Consider the following 18,594-nt stretch of genomic DNA (forward strand, 5'->3'; position numbering starts at 1 on the left):
AAAACTTACACAAGGTTTTCCTTTGGACAGCGACTTCCTTTTTCTCTTTGTTTCTCTGTTTGATTTTTCTATCATCTTCATGATCAAAATCTCCCTCTTCTTCTGCTGTGACTGAACCTCCAGATCTCCTCTTCTCTCCATCTTCTGGTGTTTCTTCTCCTGCTTCCTCATACAAGTCAGAGATAAGAAATTGGACCTGGTTTTCTTTGAGTATCTTCTCCACTCTTTCAAGTATCTCAGAGTGTAAACCTGATTTTCTTTCATCAAACTGAAGATGTTCACCTCCACACTCCTTTATTAATTGATGAATACAGTTACTGTTTATCTGTCTCTCATCAGTCAACACTAAAGTGTGTATAGGAGCCTCCTTACTGAATTCATTCAGCACATATTTCACTCTATGTCTGTCATTGTCACTGAAGTCGTTCTCCTGCAGTACAAGTATGATCACATGAGGTCCAGGAGCAGACAGATTCACACACTCTTTCACTCCCTGTGTGATCTGAGTGATTGACAGATTTGGCCTCAGCAGGTGAGGAGTGTTGATGACTGTGACGTCTCTGTCCTTCAGTTTTCCTCTGTGTTTCTCAATGTTCAGCTCTACATCAGCAGGTGCTTCACTCTCAAACGCTGCTCTTCCTAAGATGAAGTTTCCCACTCTGTTGTTTTCTGTTATATTCTTTCCCAGCAGAACAATCCTCAAATCACTCACTGGAACACAGAACACAAATAACAGTAAAACTCGACCCGTGATCCATTAACAGAGATGTCAGATTTCAGATCGAAGGTACTGGACCAGATCAACAACTGCCATTGAGATGAGTGGAGATGTTAAAGGGTTAGTTCACCCAAAAATGAAAATAATGTAATTTATTTCTCTCCCTCATGTCATTCCACACCCGTAAGACCTTCGATCATCTTCAGAACACAAATTAAGATATTTTTGTTGAAATCCGATGGCTCAGTGAGGCCTACATAGCCAGCAATGACATTTCCTCTCTCAAGATCCATTAATGTACTAAAAACATATTTAAATCAGTTCATGTGAGTACAGTGGTTCAATATTAATATTATAAAGTGATGAGAATATTTTTGGTGCGCCAAAAAAACAAAATAACGACTTATATAGTGATGGCTGATTTCAAAACACTGCTTCAGGAAGCTTCGGAGCGTTATGAATCAGCCTGTCGAATCATGATTCGGATCTTGTGTCAAACTGCCAACAGCTGAAATCACGTGACTTTGGCGCTCCGAACCGCTGATTCGACACAGAAGATTCATAACGCTCTGAAGCTTCCTGAAGCAGTGTTTTGAAATCGTTAATTTAAAAAAAAAAAATAATAAAAAAATATTCTTGTCCCTTTATAATATTAATATTGAACCACTGTACTCACATGAACTGATTTAAATATGTTTTTAGTACATTAATGGATCTTGACAGAGGAAGTGTCATTGCTGGCTATGTAGGCCTCACTGAGCCATCGGATTTCAACAAAAATATCTTAATTTGTGTTCTGAAGATAAACGAAGGTCTTACGGGTGTGGAACGACATGAGGGTGAGTAATTAATGACAGAACTTTTCATTTTTGGGTGAACTAACCCTTTAAGACAATATGAAGGATTTCTGAAGGATCATGTGACACTGAAGACTGGAGTAATGATGCTGAAAATTCAGCTTTGATCACAGGAATAAATTACACTTTACTATATATTCAAATAGAAAACAGATATTTTAAATTGTAAAAATATTTCACAATATTACTGATTTTACTGTATTTTGGATCAAATGAAGCCTTTGTGAGCAGAAGAAACTTCTTTTAAAAACTAATTAAAAAATCTTAGTTCAACAACTTTTAACCAGTAGTGTATATATAAACCTGCCTTTAGACACACAGTTTCTCAAGGATTTTGATATTTACAGTACTGAATATTATGAATTATCATATTTGTTGACTTACTATTAGGTTGCTCAAGAGATATACTTCCACATCCTCTTTGAACTGCAAATAAAATAACATGGAATTTAAAATTTGGCAAATTATTTTACCAGATTGTGTTTCATCTTTATTTATTAAAGAATTAATTCACACAAAAAGAACAATTTACCAACATTTATTATTCCACCTCAGTATTATATTCTTTCTTTCAGAATGCACAAACGTTTATTGCCTACATGGGAATAAGTAAATAATACATTTTTCATCTTTTCCTTTTTTCAATACTATTTACATCTGCACAATCTTTTTTTATTTGTTTGTTTGTTTTGTTTTTACCACCAGTCATGTTAGTGGCTTCCTTGTCTGGATGATCTTTGCACTGTCATTACAGATTTCTATTCATTTCAATTCACATTTATTTGTATAGCGCTTTTAATAATACATAGTGTGTATTATTAAAATACACACTATACACATATCTGTTTCCTGCAGATAAAATAAAGTTAAATTAAATACAATATTGAGAAGTAAAAAAATCCCTCTCATTGCATCAGATTTATTTAGGCTAATGAATGGCTGCAGTATATGACCATATCTATCTTCTGAAGGCAATGTGTGTTGAAGATTAGTCACATATCGATCATTAAATATGCTCTTTTTTATTTATTTCTCACTTATTTCTATTCAAAATGCTTTTTTGCAGTGCATGTAGATCTCATAATCTTTTTTTATTCTGACAAACATACTCAAAACTTTTAAAAATGAATCTGCTTCTTTTTTTTTTCTTTTTTTTTTTTTTTTTACAATATAAGCAAAATAGCGCAGTAGCCTATATGAGTGTTGATAAAAAGTGAATAAAATAAAATAGTACACCATTTGAGGAAGTGGTTAATATAATGCGATGTTACTGAAAACTGCTGCTTTATGATTTCACATGGTGACAAACTTTGCCTTATTATTATTATTATGATAGGATCACATTTATAGGACTCTCTGTCTTACTATTCTGCCTTCCTAAAAAGAAAACGTATTCGAGCAAACCGCGCACTGGATTACAATGAAAGAAAAGCGCATTTACCTATTTGTAGGCCTACCGATATATTTTCAAGCATTTATTAGATATTTACTGTAGGCTATTATTAAATAAATATAATAAAATAATACTTGCCATTAGGATTTCCAGTATATACAGTATTTTATCTTGATAAACGCATTTTTTTGGTCTGATTTGATTCTTACCTGAACTAGACGCCATTATATGCTCGTGACAGAAACTGAACTGAAAGCGAAAGTCTGTTCGGTACGGAAGGTGAGAAAAACACACCTGTTGCCTGAGGCTGTTTACCCTCAGCTTCGGGATGAAGGGTGTAGGGGTCAAAAAAACTATATATATATATATATATATATATATATATATATATATATATATATTGGAACGCACTTTAGCGTCATCTTAACGAGACAACCAATGAGTAGATTGTGCAAGCTGCGCCTTTTGTTTAACATTAGTTTATTTATTTATTTATTGTTGGTTTATCGCACCATATTGTATATTGTGTCTATGTATTTGAAACATTTGAATGGACTGATAAAAGGAGCTGTAAAGTATTTTTGTTGAAGTACAATGTCGTTTTGACCATAATAATGTACCAAATCTGACTCGTATAAATATTACAGTAATATAGAAAAATACTATATATTATACTAAATACTATATATATATATATATATATATATATATATATATATATATATATATATATATATATATATATATATATATTTTTTTTTTTTTTTTTTTTTTTTTTTTTGCATTAAACAACAAAATAATACCACATATACTTTGGAGCCAGGGGAGCAAAGAACACACACATTACAGAAGAAGAAGAAGGAAAATCATAGAAAAACAAGACCTTTGTATCATTCAAAAAGTTTGAAGGCATTACACAGATAAACAGTCTTTATAGCTTTTCCATTATTACTATACTGAATAGTGGACAAGTACTTTTCAAATTCTTTAAGGACTACTGAGAAAAGGGGCTTTTTGTTAGAAAACTTACACTTATGAATGTAAAATTTAACTAAAAAAATTCACAGATTAATTACAAAAGCTTCCTGCTATCATATAAATCCAAAAACAAAATGCAAAACAAAAGTAAAGAGTACGTTTTTCTTAATAAACAGAGATACATCATACCATTATTTTTTCACATGATCACAATTCCAAAAAATGTGGGGTACTGTTTCCAAATGCAAAGAGCAAAAAGAACAACATTACAACAGTATCTTTCTTAAACTTACTAAGGAAATGTTTGACAGGGTAGCATTTGTGTATTATCTTAAAAGAAATCTCTTTTACCTTGTTTGTAATAAAAAACTTATGAGGTAATAACCAAACACTTACCCAATCAATGTCCTGGACAAATGTAGTCCAATAAACAGTGGAGCAAGACTTAATAACAACCTCCATATAGAAAGAGAGAACGAATAGATTTGTTTTTTGCTTTTGGACTGTGAAAAATTACCTGTGATTTTACCACATACTGTATCAGTTGGGTCAATTACGGTCATATCAACCGGTGACAACATATCTCTACATAAGGAAATAATACCAGAATTGACTGCAGAGAATACAAGAGAGAATTCCTTGGGAGTCACAGGAAAATTAAAATGCATAAGAAACTCGTCATATGTCATAAGATATCCCTGAGTGTTAAACAAATGACGAACTAAAACAATACCTTTATCAAACCAACTAAAAAAAAAAAAAAAAAAAAAAAAAAAAAAAATGTTTGTGTTTATACAAAATACAATGATTATTCCAAATAAAAATAACATTGTGGAGAGAAGCTGTGCTTGTAGATCAATTTCCAAGCCAACTCACTACACATTACGACACGAGATTGGAGATAGATGTTTGTTTGTTTTTTTCAATACAAACCATTATGTTATTATATTTCTGCATAAACATAAATCACTAGACAGGTAATTACCATAACCTAATTAACATTTTTATCCCTGAATTTTTGCACGTATATGTAACAAGAAAATGCTGCTGTTCATGAATACCAGTAGTTGAGTTATAAAATAATGACATTGTGTTGTCACCAGAAATAGTCATCTGAGTCCAAATGTGTGAGCCAGTGTCTTTTACTGTTCTTACAAGCGCCCAGATTCATGTACACCATATACTGATTCACAAGCTCACGAGTTAGGAAGCTGAGCTGACGATCCCAAAATATCATGGCTATGTCCTGTGTTGAGGAAACATCATCTTAATGCATAAACAAACCTGTATGACTTTAGCAACATGGGATAGTCATAAAGGGAGATTATTAATTGTCACCATTTCACCCTGTTTGGATTCCTGTTTTGCACCATTTCCCACCACTAGTTTGTCACCATAGTTACTGATCACCTTCATCATCACTATCAGCTGTGCTCCACCTCGTTTGTCAGTGTATTAAAGTCTTGTGTTTTCAGTTCATCTTTGTCCGGTATGGTTGTGTCTCGTGTTTGCCAGTTTGTGGAGTTATTAAAGACTGTTCTACCCTTTATCTTCCTCTTTGTGCATATTGTCACTTTTTTTTACTTAAATCATCTAAAAATTAATTTTGTAAATTTTTGAGACTGCAATATGTTACCTTCAAATCTGACAGACATGGACTAAAAGGAGACTAAAGTTTTGAATTCATTCATTATTCAAATAGGAATTTTTGGTAACACTATTTTAGGGTTCAATTCTCACTTTTAATTAGTTGCTTTATATATTAGCTGCATATTACTAGTATATTGGCTGTTTATTAGTGCTTATAAAGCACATATTAATGCCTTATTCTACATGACCATATTCTACATCCCTTAATCATACCCAATACCTGAACTTAAACACAACAAAAACTACCTTACTAACTATTAATAAGCAGTAAATTAAGAGTTCATGGAGTCAAAAGTTGTATTTGATAGTGAATATGTGTTTCCCATTACTGAAGTGTTTCCGTTTTTTTTAGTCAGAAGATGGAAATGTGTTTTTTTCTGTATGTTTCATCATCTGGTTCAGATGAGCAGCAGATCATCCAGAAGAGAATGAAGAAGATTCAAGAGATCAAACACTCAGTAAAGCTGAGAAAAGTTAAATATAAAGATAAAATTAAAATAAAAGAGACCCTTCAGTAAAATCACAAAAAAAGAAAGAAAGAGCTCACAAAAGGGAAAAAGCTCTGATGTAGATACTGGAGGAGCTGAAAACGATGAGTAGCCCTGATACCTCCAGAGATGATCATTTCTGGTCCATACTGCCAGCAGGTGGCGCTATTGCACTGGTTTATAGCAGTACCTCAGTTTTTGAAATGAGCTCAGATTCAGAAGAAACTGGCATGAGTGAGAATAGCATGTTTAAAATATAAATGTGTTAAATGAAGGAGATAATGTCTGTCCATGCTAGATATTGATGGTATAATCACAGAAGTGAAGAGAGAGGCGGTGTCAATGAAGTAAAGCTGAAGACGAGAAACTACAAGCTGAATGGAGAGGTTTGTACAGGATGAAGATTCACTTCATCCCCTAATTATTGTATTTGTCTGACTTTACAGTATTTAATTTCTTTCTTCTTTTATAAATTGATTAAAGTTACAATAGCCTATGTAAGAATTTTGCAGTTAAATATCCAAAAACCACTAGGCCAGTGTTATATATTTTGTTCACTTGAGTACTTACAATATCCCAAATGTTTCCAACTATTAGTAAATTGTGAGAAAATTGTAATTTTAGCCAAGGCTCAGGGACGTGTGAGGAGTCGCCTGTCAATAGCGTCATACCCACATTACCCTCGGTTTCCGCTTTGATTTTGTAGAAACCATGGAAACACCAAAGACACTTTAATATTTACATGTTTTAATAGACAAGGGAACAACTGTTTGGATACATTTATAGATAGAAAACTAATTATTGTTATATAGCTCAACACGTTTAGTCTTATTGTTTAAATCTAATTTTCTTGATTTTTTTTGCGAGTACCATGCTTTACCATGCCTCAGAGAAAAACACTATTTTGTGAAGTAGCTAAAATAGCATAATCAGATGCAGCTTTATTTTTAACAACAGTAATACAGCATTTTCTCCATCATACAATACGCTTTAAAATTAATTGCATGCCATTTATCAACACAATCATCCAGCATTTAATATGATATTGTAAAATGGATCTATCTTACTGCAGTGTGTAACAGTGTCTCACAGCAGCCGCCGAGCGAACGCACAGAGTAACGTTATAACATCATTTTCAACACTCTCAAATGTATCTAATGTGATAAACAGAGCTGCGTTTCCTCATACTCATGACCGGAAAAGCGGAAGCGGCACCGGCGACTGTGTCATAATAAAAGTCCTGCTGCTCGTGAGGCGTGTGTTGATCAGTCGCTCCAGCTCCTCGTTCAGCTCCACAACACTCGCTCCTGCTCTGCTTCATACTACAGTAACGTTAATAATCACATCCATGAACATGATTTCTTCCCGAGTCCTATCCCGATTGTTTTCTACCGGCTGTGAGGTGAAAACCTAAGATTCTGCACTCAAACACTCATCAAGCTGTGCCTTTGTTTTCATCTGGATCAACATGCACATTGCACAATTTCTATATCCTAATTATTGTTAATGTAATTCATTTTTCAGGAGCTCATTGCTTCTACATTCAGTTAAACTGCTAATAGTGATTGTAAATTAATTGCCTAAATTATTACATTATTTGCTAACTGCATTCTTTAAATTGTAATGTTGACATGCAGTCTCTGTAAAGCTGCTTTGAAATGATATGTATCGTGAAAAGCGCTATACAAATAAATGTGAATTGAATTGAATTGAATTTTGAATAGGCCTCTAGCGACCACTAATGGCAAACAATTTACATATTGTAGCTTTAATTGATAAAATTCGCAATTCTCACAATTCAAACTTCTACCTCAGTTCTAAACTGGTTTTGGATCTGATTATAAATGCAGTGGTGGAACAACACTGTACCAAACTTGTTGAAGGGGTCATGAACTGCGTTGTGTTATTGCTTAATAATGTTTCCTGGGGTGCACTTATAATTTAAGTATTTTTTTTTTTTACATCAAATAAATTCATAATTTAGAAATAAAAGGCATTTTTCCTACCCTGATTTTAGCCTCTGGTTTGAACGCTCTGTTTTAAGGGGCGTGTCTGCTGTGAGACTGCAGTGTAAACGCCCACTGCTGTGATTGGCTGACATCTTTCCATTTGAAATGGCTAAGTATTCATGGGTTTCAGGCATGTGACTTTTTTGCTACAGCCGCAATCTTTAGGACCTACGCATAGCGTTTCTGTTAGATTAATCAGCTCCCTAGGTCGTGAATCAGCATATCATGAAAATGAATGTGGCCGACTCCCTGATCAGTGCCATTGTTTAATGATGTACGCATTGTTGAAAAATCTCTCGGCTTCCGTATCCCGAAGGAAGTGCATTGATTGGTGTGCTCTTGCTCTGGGTGATGTGTGTGTGTGTGTGTGTGTGCACACTTATCAGGGAGAAGTGCCTATACAAGGAATTCCACTGTTTATTACGTAATAAAGGGCCGTGCTTGAAAAAAATTCTGCGAGACATGTCCACAACCGGAACTTATATATTTGGCACAGAAATACTCTGTCATATGTTCAACTCGTATTTTCAAACTTTGCCCATGTTTAGCATGAGAATCCAACTCTTTAACAGTGTAAATAAGTCAGAATACATGAAATAGCATTAGATATCCCCATGTAATAACAAGTAAGAAATGTATGTGCATAAATGTGTGTGTGTGTGTGTGTGTGTGTGTGTGTGTGTCTTCAACTTCTGGTTGTGTGTGAGAGTGTCAGTGTGTCCAAGAACTACTCCTTGTTTTGTCTAGGCATCTACATGATGTGCACATAATGGAAAAAGCCCAAGACTGTTATTTAACAGTCTCCTTGGTGATCAGAAATCAATAACAGGAATTTAACTGTATATATAATTATTTTCTGTCTAACCAACTCGGATAGTGTATGAAATATTATATTAATAGATTATCCAAATTTTATAAGCATGGATGTGTCTGCCACCACATACTGCTTTAACGGTGCATTTTGCCTTGCGTTCATCATAAATTACTGAAATACCCAAGTGATAATTTCTTCCCCAAAAGGCGGACATGAGCTTGAAAAAAAAAAAAAACAGTGCAGATTTACTGTGCATGTTCTCAAGACTGTCGCTATTGAAACAAATATGCTAAAATGCAATCCCGTGCAAATATGAGCTTCTCTGCTGTTTTTTGTGAAATGTATTTCTTATTATTCATTATTTAAGTATGTGTGGAATGGAAAAACGTGCTCTGTGTTAACGGCCCCATATTTATTTGTTAATGATGTCATCATCATACACTTTCTGCTGCCCGTAGTCACTTGCAAACTTTGCTGTCTTTATTGCAGATGAAGCTGTTTATATGTATTTGTGAAATAAACGCATGTTTCCGACATTTAAGTGCGGAAAAAAAAAACTTTTCATTCATTAAAGTACTACTTATTTCAGTGCCTGTATGTACAATGATGATCAACATAAGCTTATTCTTTTTAAATATCAAAGTCTATTTTTTCAGTTTTATTTTGATAAATATGACATGCATAATAATAAAAACTGTGTTTAATATAATACTATTTCTACATGAAGACTCTTAATGTTGTAAAAACAGACTCATGTACATGGCATTTTTACCATAGTAAAATAACATCATCATTCATCTCTTTATTGCAGAACAAGATCGTCGCATACAAAAATATACAGAGGATTTACAACAGTACTCATTATTACAGCATTAAATGAACAAAATCAAATTATTTCTACAGGGAATAACATTAAATTAACACATCTGTTTTGTATTTTCAATACTTCTTACAAATTATACAATCTTAATATATTCATAGTATATTGCTTGTGTGTTCGGAAGACTAATTAATTTGTAATGTACTTAAATCACAAATAAAGTGTACTTACAACACAAATAAAGTATACTTATAACACAAAGTATATTTATAACACAAATAAAATATACTTATAACAAATAAAGTATAGTTATAACACAAAATAAGTACACTTTAATATCACTAATCAAGCATGCAATTAGTCCCTACACAGACATGAACTTAAAGTGTACTAAGTATACTTGTCAAGTCCTGCTCTTGTTCAACTTCCAAAGGACACAAGGACAACTCAAATTTCCACTCAAACACTTTTAATTTTCTTTTTGGCTTTGTCAGTTGATTTAGTAAATTAGGTTGTAAACCTTTAAAGACAGAGAAATAAATGTTACCATTTTAACTAAACATTTTAAATAAACAGTTTCATATGTTTTAGTAAAGTTTTAACATTAAACTTGTATAAAATACAAAAGAATAGTACATTTACATTTTTCTTTTCCAAACTCAAAATGAAATTTAGCACAAACTCATTTAAACACAAAATCAATTAAGTCAATGCTGCAAAGTGTTTAACCAATCTACAGAGCAGTTAAACATATTTGAACATATTAAGCAGCATTTTAAACATCATGAAATTAAATAAAACATTTCACCAACCATTGGCGTCTTTGGACTGAATCTTTGAGTGAACTTGGAGTGTCTTCTCTCTGAAGTTCCTTTGTTTAAATGAATGAGAACCTCCATGTTTTTACAGGTGCTCTCAATCAGTGTCAGCCAGTTTGCTGCTGCTGGTGCACTCTGGGAAGTGTAGTTTTTTGAAACCCATTCCTGAGATTTAGCTCAACACCTCCCACTTGAGCTCCTGGTTTTTCAAAATCCAGAGAGGTCACACAAGCCCTTGGTCCTTTGCTTGTTCTTCAATGGGAAGTAGAATAACAAGCCGTCTGACATCTCTATGAAGAATTGCGGCTGGAATTTTGGTTTGAAGCCTCTTGGTTCTTTCACTATTTGCTCTTGTGGGCCCTTCTTTGCCATTTGCCTTTGTGATGTGAACAGGATAGCTGGGAAAAGTCTTCACAAGCACATCTCTTACGATGCCTTTGCTGTCAGCATTGACACTGACCACTCTAGCCAACTTGTACTGTCCTCTCAGGGCATTTTGGTCAGCCAACCAGACCACATCTCCAACCGCAACATTTCGCTCTTTCGTGTGCCATTTGCTTCTTATGAATAGATTTGGTCCAGCCAATTGGCTCCACTTCTTCCAGAAATTGCTTACCTCTGCTTGAATATGTTTAAGTCTTTTGTAAGGGTAGCCATCGAACTGGAAATCTCCAGGGTCTCCCTTTGGATTGGCACGTCCTAAAAGCAGAGAATTCGGGGTGATGTACTCTACACAGTCTTCTCTGCTTTGAGTTCTTGCATCGATGGGTCTCTCATTTGCAAGGTTGGCTACCATGAAGAGAAAAGTTTGGAATTCTCCCCATGTGAAAACTCCATCTCCACCAAGGTTGCTCAATGCCCGCTTCACTACTTTGACAGCTGCCTCTGCTGCTCCATTCCTATGGGGAGAGTCTGCAGGGTGGATCTTCCACGACCATTCCGTACCATGCTTGGCAGCTGTGTCTTCAAGTTCAGATTTGTTTAGTCGGTCAAGAAATTTGTGAAGCTTCTCTAGAGCAGGTTTGGCTCCCACAAAGTTAGTGCCAGGGTCTGACCAGAGTTTCCTGGGGTGTCCTCTCAGTGAAGTGAACCTTTGATAGGCTAGCAGGAATCCTTCAGATGACATGTCACTCACCACTTCAGTGTGTATGGCCCGGGAAGCCATGCAGCAGAAGACTATTCCCCATACTCTGAGTCTAGTTCTCTTCTTGACCTCATCTTTCACTTCATAAGGGCCGAACAGGTCCATGGTGGTGAATTCAAAAGGTGCAGCTGGGGCTGTTCGCTCTAGAGGCAGGTCAGCCATGATTTGTTGACACTGTTTTGCTTTGTTTTTCCTGCAAATCACACAGCTATCAACCATTTTCTTGGCAAGTCTCCGGCCTTTTATTACCCAGGCTTTCTTCCTCATCCGGAGAAGAGTTCCTGCCACTCCCTCGTGGTTTACTTTGTGGGATTCTTGTGCCAGCAATGTAGACACCCATGCTTCAAATGGTAAAACTGGCACTGCTGTTTTATCTTCGTTGAAGGTCTGAATTCTGCCTCCACAAACTAGAAGTCCCGACTTCACATCTTTGTATACTACCAGTCTGCTTAGAGTTGTGTCTGAAAAAGTTGTTCCTTCTTGAGCTGCGAGGAAGAGGTCTTTGAGTGCATCTTCATGTTCTTTGACAGTCAGCACAGCTTGCTTGGGTGATGTTACCTCCCACTTTGACTGTTTAGGGGCCCGGTGCTTCCTCTTCAGCCATTGCTTGGCAGCTAGACAAACCCAGGCAATGACTCTCACCAGTTTGGACAGGCTACTGAATCTTCGTACTTCCACAAGATCCTTAACCCAGCCAGTGGGCTTACTTCTTAGAGGAAGAGTTGGGTTTACTACAGGTTTTTCCTCTTGAGTTTCACTCTTTGGACTTTCCTTAGTGGCTTGTAGTACTTCTTTTTGCTGACCCCTTCTTGCTTGAGCTCTTGTTAATGCACCTGAGAATGCCTTCCTCTGGAGCTTGTTTACACTCTCCCTGGCATTAGCTGCAACCTCTCCAGCTGATTTTATAGGCCACTCCTTCACTGGCCACTTAAGGAACTCTGGTCCATTTTGCCATGTGGAATTCTCCTTCAAATCTTCAGGAGCGCCCCCTCTTGTTATGATGTCAGCTATATTTAGATCTCCACTAATCCACCACCAGTCTTGCACTGGTCCAGCCTTCTGGATTTCACCCACTCTATTTGCAAAGAAGGTTTTGTACCCATAACTGACTCTTTGAATGGCTCCCAAGACCGTTTGACTGTCGAGTAGATGGAACCATCTCTCAATCTTCATTCGAGCATGCTTTTCCACATACTTTCTGATCCTGGCTGCAAAGACAGCACCACAGATCTCAGCTTTTACAGCTTCTCCCTTCTGATCCAGGGGTGTCAGCTTGGCTTTTGATTCAACGAATCGAACTTCAGTGCCTTGACTTGTCTTCCATCTTAAGTACATCACAGCTCCAAAGGTTTTGTCACTTCCATCAGAGAATGTAATGCCCCAAGGTTTCCCTACCCAGCCAGCTGGTGTGAGACTCCTGTGGAATTTCACCTGCCCAAGCTGCACATATTCTTCAAACAGCTGTATGGCTTCTTCTCTGAGCCTTTCTGAGAGAGGTTGGTCCCAGGTTTCTTGGGTTAGTTTCCCACCCCCTCCCTCTTGGAATGCTTTTCTAACAAGTATTGCTCCCTTCTGTTTGGCAGGTGTAACTAAACCAATTGGGTCGTACAGTCCAGCTACTTGACTTAAGAGAGCTCTCCTAGTCAGTGGATTAGGTGTCTCAGTTCTCACCTCCTCCTTGAGAAGATCTTTTCCAACTCTCATCTTCTTCTTTCTTTTGGAAAAGTTAACTGAGGTTAACATATAGAGCTTGTCTTCATCCACTTGGTAGCCGATGCCCAAGGCTTTGTTGTCTTCGTCCCTCATTTGATTTGGAAGAATTAAGGTGGTTTTACCTTTCTTTGTTAGAACCTCCGCCTCCATTCCTTGCCTCCCACTTTGCCCTGACCGGACCCATGGCTTGAGAAAGAAACCTCCAGCTTTCAAGATCTCTTCAACATTTGCTGTGATTTTTTCAAGTCTATCCAGGTCATTTTGGGAGGTTAAGAGGTCATCCACATAACTGTCCTCTTCAATGACTTTGCGCTCATCCTCCAAATGAATAAAGTTGGGCAGCCGTGCTGTTTCCCTCATAGCCAACTGAGCAATGCAACCAGCAGGTCTGTCCCCAATGTTGACTCTGGTAATTGCATATTCACTTATCTCTTCATCTGGGCTGTCCCTCCAGAGAAACCTGTGAAGATGCATCTCACGCTCCTCCAGCCATACAGAGTTGTACATCTTTTTGATGTCTCCTAGAGATGCATGCATCCCTTCTCTGAACCTCAACAGGACAGCTCTGATAGGGTTGAGAACGTCTGGTCCCTTCAGAAGAAGATCATTCATACTCACACCTCTGTATTTCTGGCTACTATTCCATACAATACGAACTGGTGTTGTCACCGAATGAGGGTTTGGCGCCACCAGGTGGCTTACGTACCACACTGGTCCGTTCCACTTGTCCATGATTTTGTTGGTGAGTTTTATGGCTGCGCCTCGTTCGACCATTTCATGGATCTGGGTAGCATATGCGACTTTCCAATCTGGCTCTCTGCTTAGTTGCTTTTCCATCCTTAAGAAACAAGCCTGGACTGCACCTTTGTTGTTTGGGAGAGAGGTTGGATTTACTGTCCAAGGATACTTTGCATCCCAATGTGGAGCTGGTGTGTGATCATCCCCCTTCTTGTAGGTGAGGCCTCCTTTAATGATCTCAAGCTCCCTCTCCTCTGCCAGGGTCATTTCTTTTCCTCCTGGTGGACAGTTTCCACATTTGCATCCTCCGCATCTTGGCTCACATGCAGCTCCGATGCTGTCCCAGTGCCACCACTCAAGGAACTCACGGTTACTAGCAGCTGTAATTTTGGCCTGAGCCACATCCTCCTGCTGTAGCTGTGCAGCTGTGTCAGTTGTTAGACCTGTAATTTCTTGATATTTGACAGCTGCTGTCCTCATGGAGCGAGCAAAGTGTGTTTTGGACTCATATGCTGCAACCTCCACTTCTTCAAACAACTCAGGATGTGCTCCACCCACTGTCTTCCCCAAAGGACCCTCCCACAAGACGAGGTCTCCGATGATTTTTACCCTCTGGGGAGCGAGTCTTCCCTCTCGGTGGCTAATGAGAAGTTCAACCTCTTCTGGTCTTTCCAATTCTTTAAGTTTGACTTCTGGGAAGAATTTTTTCAACTTCTCAGGTTCAATTACTTGATGCACTCTGGCGATTTCATCCAAGCCGTAGCAGACCATTTCATGAGCCCTCTCTGTTCCTTTAGGAGTCTTGACTCTGACCTTGAGGAGATACCTTTGTGTGTTCACCTCCATGGTCATTCCACCAACCCCATGCACAACTAAAGTTATCTTCTCATTTCTTAACTTCAGTCTTTCAGCAGCCTTATGGGTAATGTAGTTTGTGTCTGAAGCAAGGTCAATTAAAGTCCCAATCTTCTGCCCTGCGTTTGCAGTGACTCGCATCAACATCATGATGACAGGAAGTTCAGAGAGCCCATTTCTCTGCAGTAGCTCAGACTGGCCTGAAGCATCGAGTGTCACTGCGGTTTTGTTGGTGTTGGTGAAAGCCTTTCTGCATCGATCTGCCATTTCTGGGGAAAGTTCAGACAAGAACTCCTCTTGTTCCTCTGTTAGTTTGCTTTCACATTTGCTGTCTTTTCCACTCTTTCTCTCTTCCCCTCTTTTGACTTCTCCTTTTGGGCAGAGGAAAAAATGGTGGTCTGGGGCACCACCTTCCCTTTTACAATCTTTATTTCTGCATAGGAAAGTGTCTCTGCAGTATCCATCTCCATCATGGCATACAAGACATTTTCTGCATGCTCCCAGATTTCTCAATACAGCTTTCTTTTCAGGTAGCTTAAGTCTTTTGAACTTTCTACAGAAAAAGATTTTGTTGTTGTGCCCACTATCACCACAGACACCACATACCTCATCAAGCTCTTCTTTCTTAGTAGTTTTTGTTGAGGCAATCTTTCTGTCATATTTCTTGTCTAAACGATCTGGTTTCTCCATCTTCTCCACAGTTCTGAGCTGTTCGAGTCTCTCTAGTATTTCTTCTTGACTTTTAAGGAACTTCAAGAGCATGTCAAAGTGGTTATCTGATGTGACATTGTTTCTAGGTTCAACCATGAACATCAACCAGTCTCTTTTAATAAAGTCAGGCAACTTGCTTTCAATGGATTTAATTACCAGTGGGTTCTTTATGGCTCCAGAGTTTCCTAATTCCGTGAGATCTGCTAGGGCCTTCTCCACTGACTGTATGACGTCAATGACCTTTCTTGGCTGGTTCCCCTTCACATGTGGCATCTTCTCCAGCTCTTCAAGGATTTCCACAGTGATGGTTGACTTGTTGCCATATCTGTTCTCCAGGACTCTGAACATGTCATTGGCAGTGGTGTATGTTGAAAGTCTAAGGTCTTTTGAGATTTTGACATCCACACTCTCCAAGAGTTGAATTTTCTTAACTTCAGTTGATCCGGATGGTTCTCCCTGCTTTTGCAGGCTTTCCCAGTCTTTCCTCCATCTGTGATATTCTCTCTTGCTCCCATTGAAGATAGGTAGAGTGGTTGGCTTGATTCTCACTATTGGTGTGGATGCTGCTGGTTGGGGTAGTACTTTCACTCCTGTGCCTTGCTCATTGATCGTCCGTGCAGTGGCAAATTCAGCTCTCCTTAATTCAAGCCTGTAGTAGGATGCTCTTACGTCTTTGACTCTTCCATCTAATTCATCCTTTAATTCCACAGGGATCCATCTCTCCCATGTTGACATTGCTGAGATAGCCTCTTTTATTCTCTTTTCCAAGAGGGTGAGGTGCACTTCATAGCCCTCCAAATTGGCACTTTCCACATGTACATCAGCCGCTCTATCATTGGCTTTTTCTGCTTCTAGGATTGCCACAAGAAGTTCACTTCTTCCATACCTCGACCACAGGTTTGTTTGAACAATGTCCCTTATCTCTGCCAACTTTGTTTCTCCTTCTTTTACAGATCTATCAATGTCGGCCTCTTGCTGTTCGTCAAGACCTGCTTCTTTATCCTCAGTCTTGATGTCAGCCTCCAGTCCAATCCTGTAGTCATCATTGGCATCGAGCATCTTTCTGAAACAGTTTGAAAGCTTGGTGAATTCCTCCCTTAATTCCACTTGAAGCATGCTGCTTGCTCCTCTTGAAATGAAGTTAGCTTGTCTGGTGAAGTTGCTTTTTGCAGTGGTCCTCTCCTTTTTGAGCTGCTGGACCGACTTCCCCAGGACATCTTCCGCCATCTTGACTTCCTCTGCGTCAACAGCTTATTTCTGGATCTGAAGCCGTTTATCCTCAGGGCCAGGCCGCTCCGCGTGGTTTACAACTGTCAAGTCCTGCTCTTGTTCAACTTCCAAAGGACACAAGGACAACTCAAATTTCCACTCAAACACTTTTAATTTTCTTTTTGGCTTTGTCAGTTGATTTAGTAAATTAGGTTGTAAACCTTTAAAGACAGAGAAATAAATGTTACCATTTTAACTAAACATTTTAAATAAACAGTTTCATATGTTTTAGTAAAGTTTTAACATTAAACTTGTATAAAATACAAAAGAATAGTACATTTACATTTTTCTTTTCCAAACTCAAAATGAAATTTAGCACAAACTCATTTAAACACAAAATCAATTAAGTCAATGCTGCAAAGTGTTTAACCAATCTACAGAGCAGTTAAACATATTTGAACATATTAAGCAGCATTTTAAACATCATGAAATTAAATAAAACATTTCACCAACCATTGGCGTCTTTGGACTGAATCTTTGAGTGAACTTGGAGTGTCTTCTCTCTGAAGTTCCTTTGTTTAAATGAATGAGAACCTCCATGTTTTTACAGGTGCTCTCAATCAGTGTCAGCCAGTTTGCTGCTGCTGGTGCACTCTGGGAAGTGTAGTTTTTTGAAACCCATTCCTGAGATTTAGCTCAACAATACTTGAAGCTGTTCCAATTTAGCTCACAAAAGTACACTAAACATACTTAAAGTTGTGTTTTATACAACTTAATTACAACTAAAATATACTTAGTACAAAATTAGTTGTTTCAAAATAGCACACTTTAAGTTAACTAATCATTAACACACTTGAAATATACTGATATACAGGGAATTAAATTATCACATACTTCCGTTTTGTATTTTCAATACACTTCTTACAAATTACACAATCTTAATATATTGCAGTTTTTGTAAACTGGTATAATGTAAAATGATCTAAAATCCATTGCTTTGTGGATAGGCGGAAGTTAACTGACGTCATTGTGAAAAGGGCCTATTGAGAAACAGCCATAGAGACAGAGCGCATTTATGCCACGCCCACACCGGGGGGGAAACAATCCAACCGTCTCCATTGACTTTGTATTGCGTTAGGCTGCCTCCTGCCTGACTTATAACAAAAAACAGAACAATGACTAAAAGCTGCTATGTGACAAGGTGTACAGCAAACAAGCTAAAAAAACAGAACTAAGTTTTTATAAGCTACCGAACCGTAAAAGCCAGCCTTTAAGGAGACAAAAGTGGATACAGGCAATAAGACGTGAAGCATCAGCAGGAAGAATGGGTAAATTTTGGGATCCCGACACTCAGTATGCCTCAGCATGTCTACGTGTGCAGTAAACATTTAGTCACTGTTAAGTCAAATATCCAAATGTCAGTTTTATATATTATATTTCCTGTCGCTGATTACGTTCCCCTCCAGTGGACATAGTTCTCATAGTAATATAACATGTCACGCTCTGTCTCAATCGCCTGTATCCACTTTTTAGTCCTTAAACACTCATTTTTTGGGTCGACAGCTTATAAAAACTTCTGGGTTTTTTAGCTTGTTTGCTGTGCACCTTGTCACACAGCAGCTTTTAGACATTGTTCTGTTTTTTGTTATAAGTCAGAAATGACAAGGAGGCAGCCTCAT

The 18,594-nt window shown here is 37.7% G+C and overlaps 2 protein-coding genes across 6 annotated transcripts in view; both read right to left on the reverse strand.

Annotated features, from left to right (window-relative positions):
- Nucleotides 1-4,219, reverse strand: part of LOC137009877 (E3 ubiquitin-protein ligase TRIM39-like) — a 94,512-nt gene extending 90,293 nt beyond the window's left edge. For 2 of the 4 annotated variants that reach the window (XM_067372485.1, XM_067372483.1), the window contains exons 1-3: nucleotides 3,178-3,207; nucleotides 1,960-2,001; nucleotides 10-711 (exon numbers count right to left, since the gene is read on the reverse strand). In XM_067372485.1, coding sequence (XP_067228586.1) covers nucleotides 10-711; nucleotides 1,960-2,001; nucleotides 3,178-3,193 — 760 coding nt within the window. In that variant the 5' untranslated portion in view covers nucleotides 3,194-3,207. Of the gene's footprint in view, nucleotides 1-9; nucleotides 712-1,959; nucleotides 2,002-3,177; nucleotides 3,208-4,135 lie in introns of those variants that run through there. The other 2 variants (XM_067372484.1, XM_067372487.1) reach the window with 2 other exon arrangements.
- Nucleotides 4,220-9,756: 5,537 nt separating this feature from the next.
- LOC137009876 (uncharacterized) lies at nucleotides 9,757-18,540 on the reverse strand. Of its 2 annotated transcripts, none has more exons than XR_010892974.1 (2): nucleotides 10,540-18,540; nucleotides 9,757-10,247 (listed from the first exon to the last, which is right to left on the reverse strand). XR_010892974.1 is itself a non-coding variant. In XM_067372482.1 (2 exons), the coding sequence occupies exon 2, from the start codon at nucleotides 16,931-16,933 to the stop codon at nucleotides 10,769-10,771; it is 6,165 nt and encodes a 2,054-aa protein (XP_067228583.1). In that variant the 5' UTR covers nucleotides 16,934-17,136; nucleotides 17,429-18,540; the 3' UTR covers nucleotides 9,757-10,768. The 2 variants fall into 2 exon arrangements, 1 of the variants encoding a protein (XP_067228583.1); XM_067372482.1 differs by having other exon boundaries at nucleotides 9,757-17,136; nucleotides 17,429-18,540.
- Between the last annotated feature and the right edge of the window lie 54 nt (nucleotides 18,541-18,594).

The sequence above is a fragment of the Chanodichthys erythropterus genome, chromosome 20 (assembly GCF_024489055.1).
Source record: "Chanodichthys erythropterus isolate Z2021 chromosome 20, ASM2448905v1, whole genome shotgun sequence".
Classification (NCBI taxonomy): Eukaryota; Metazoa; Chordata; class Actinopteri; order Cypriniformes; family Xenocyprididae; genus Chanodichthys; species Chanodichthys erythropterus.

Coding starts and splice junctions, on each gene's coding strand:
- LOC137009876 (XM_067372482.1), bottom strand. CDS start 16,933: ATGGCGGAAGATGTCCTGGGGAAGTCGGTCCAGCAGCTCAAAAAGGAG.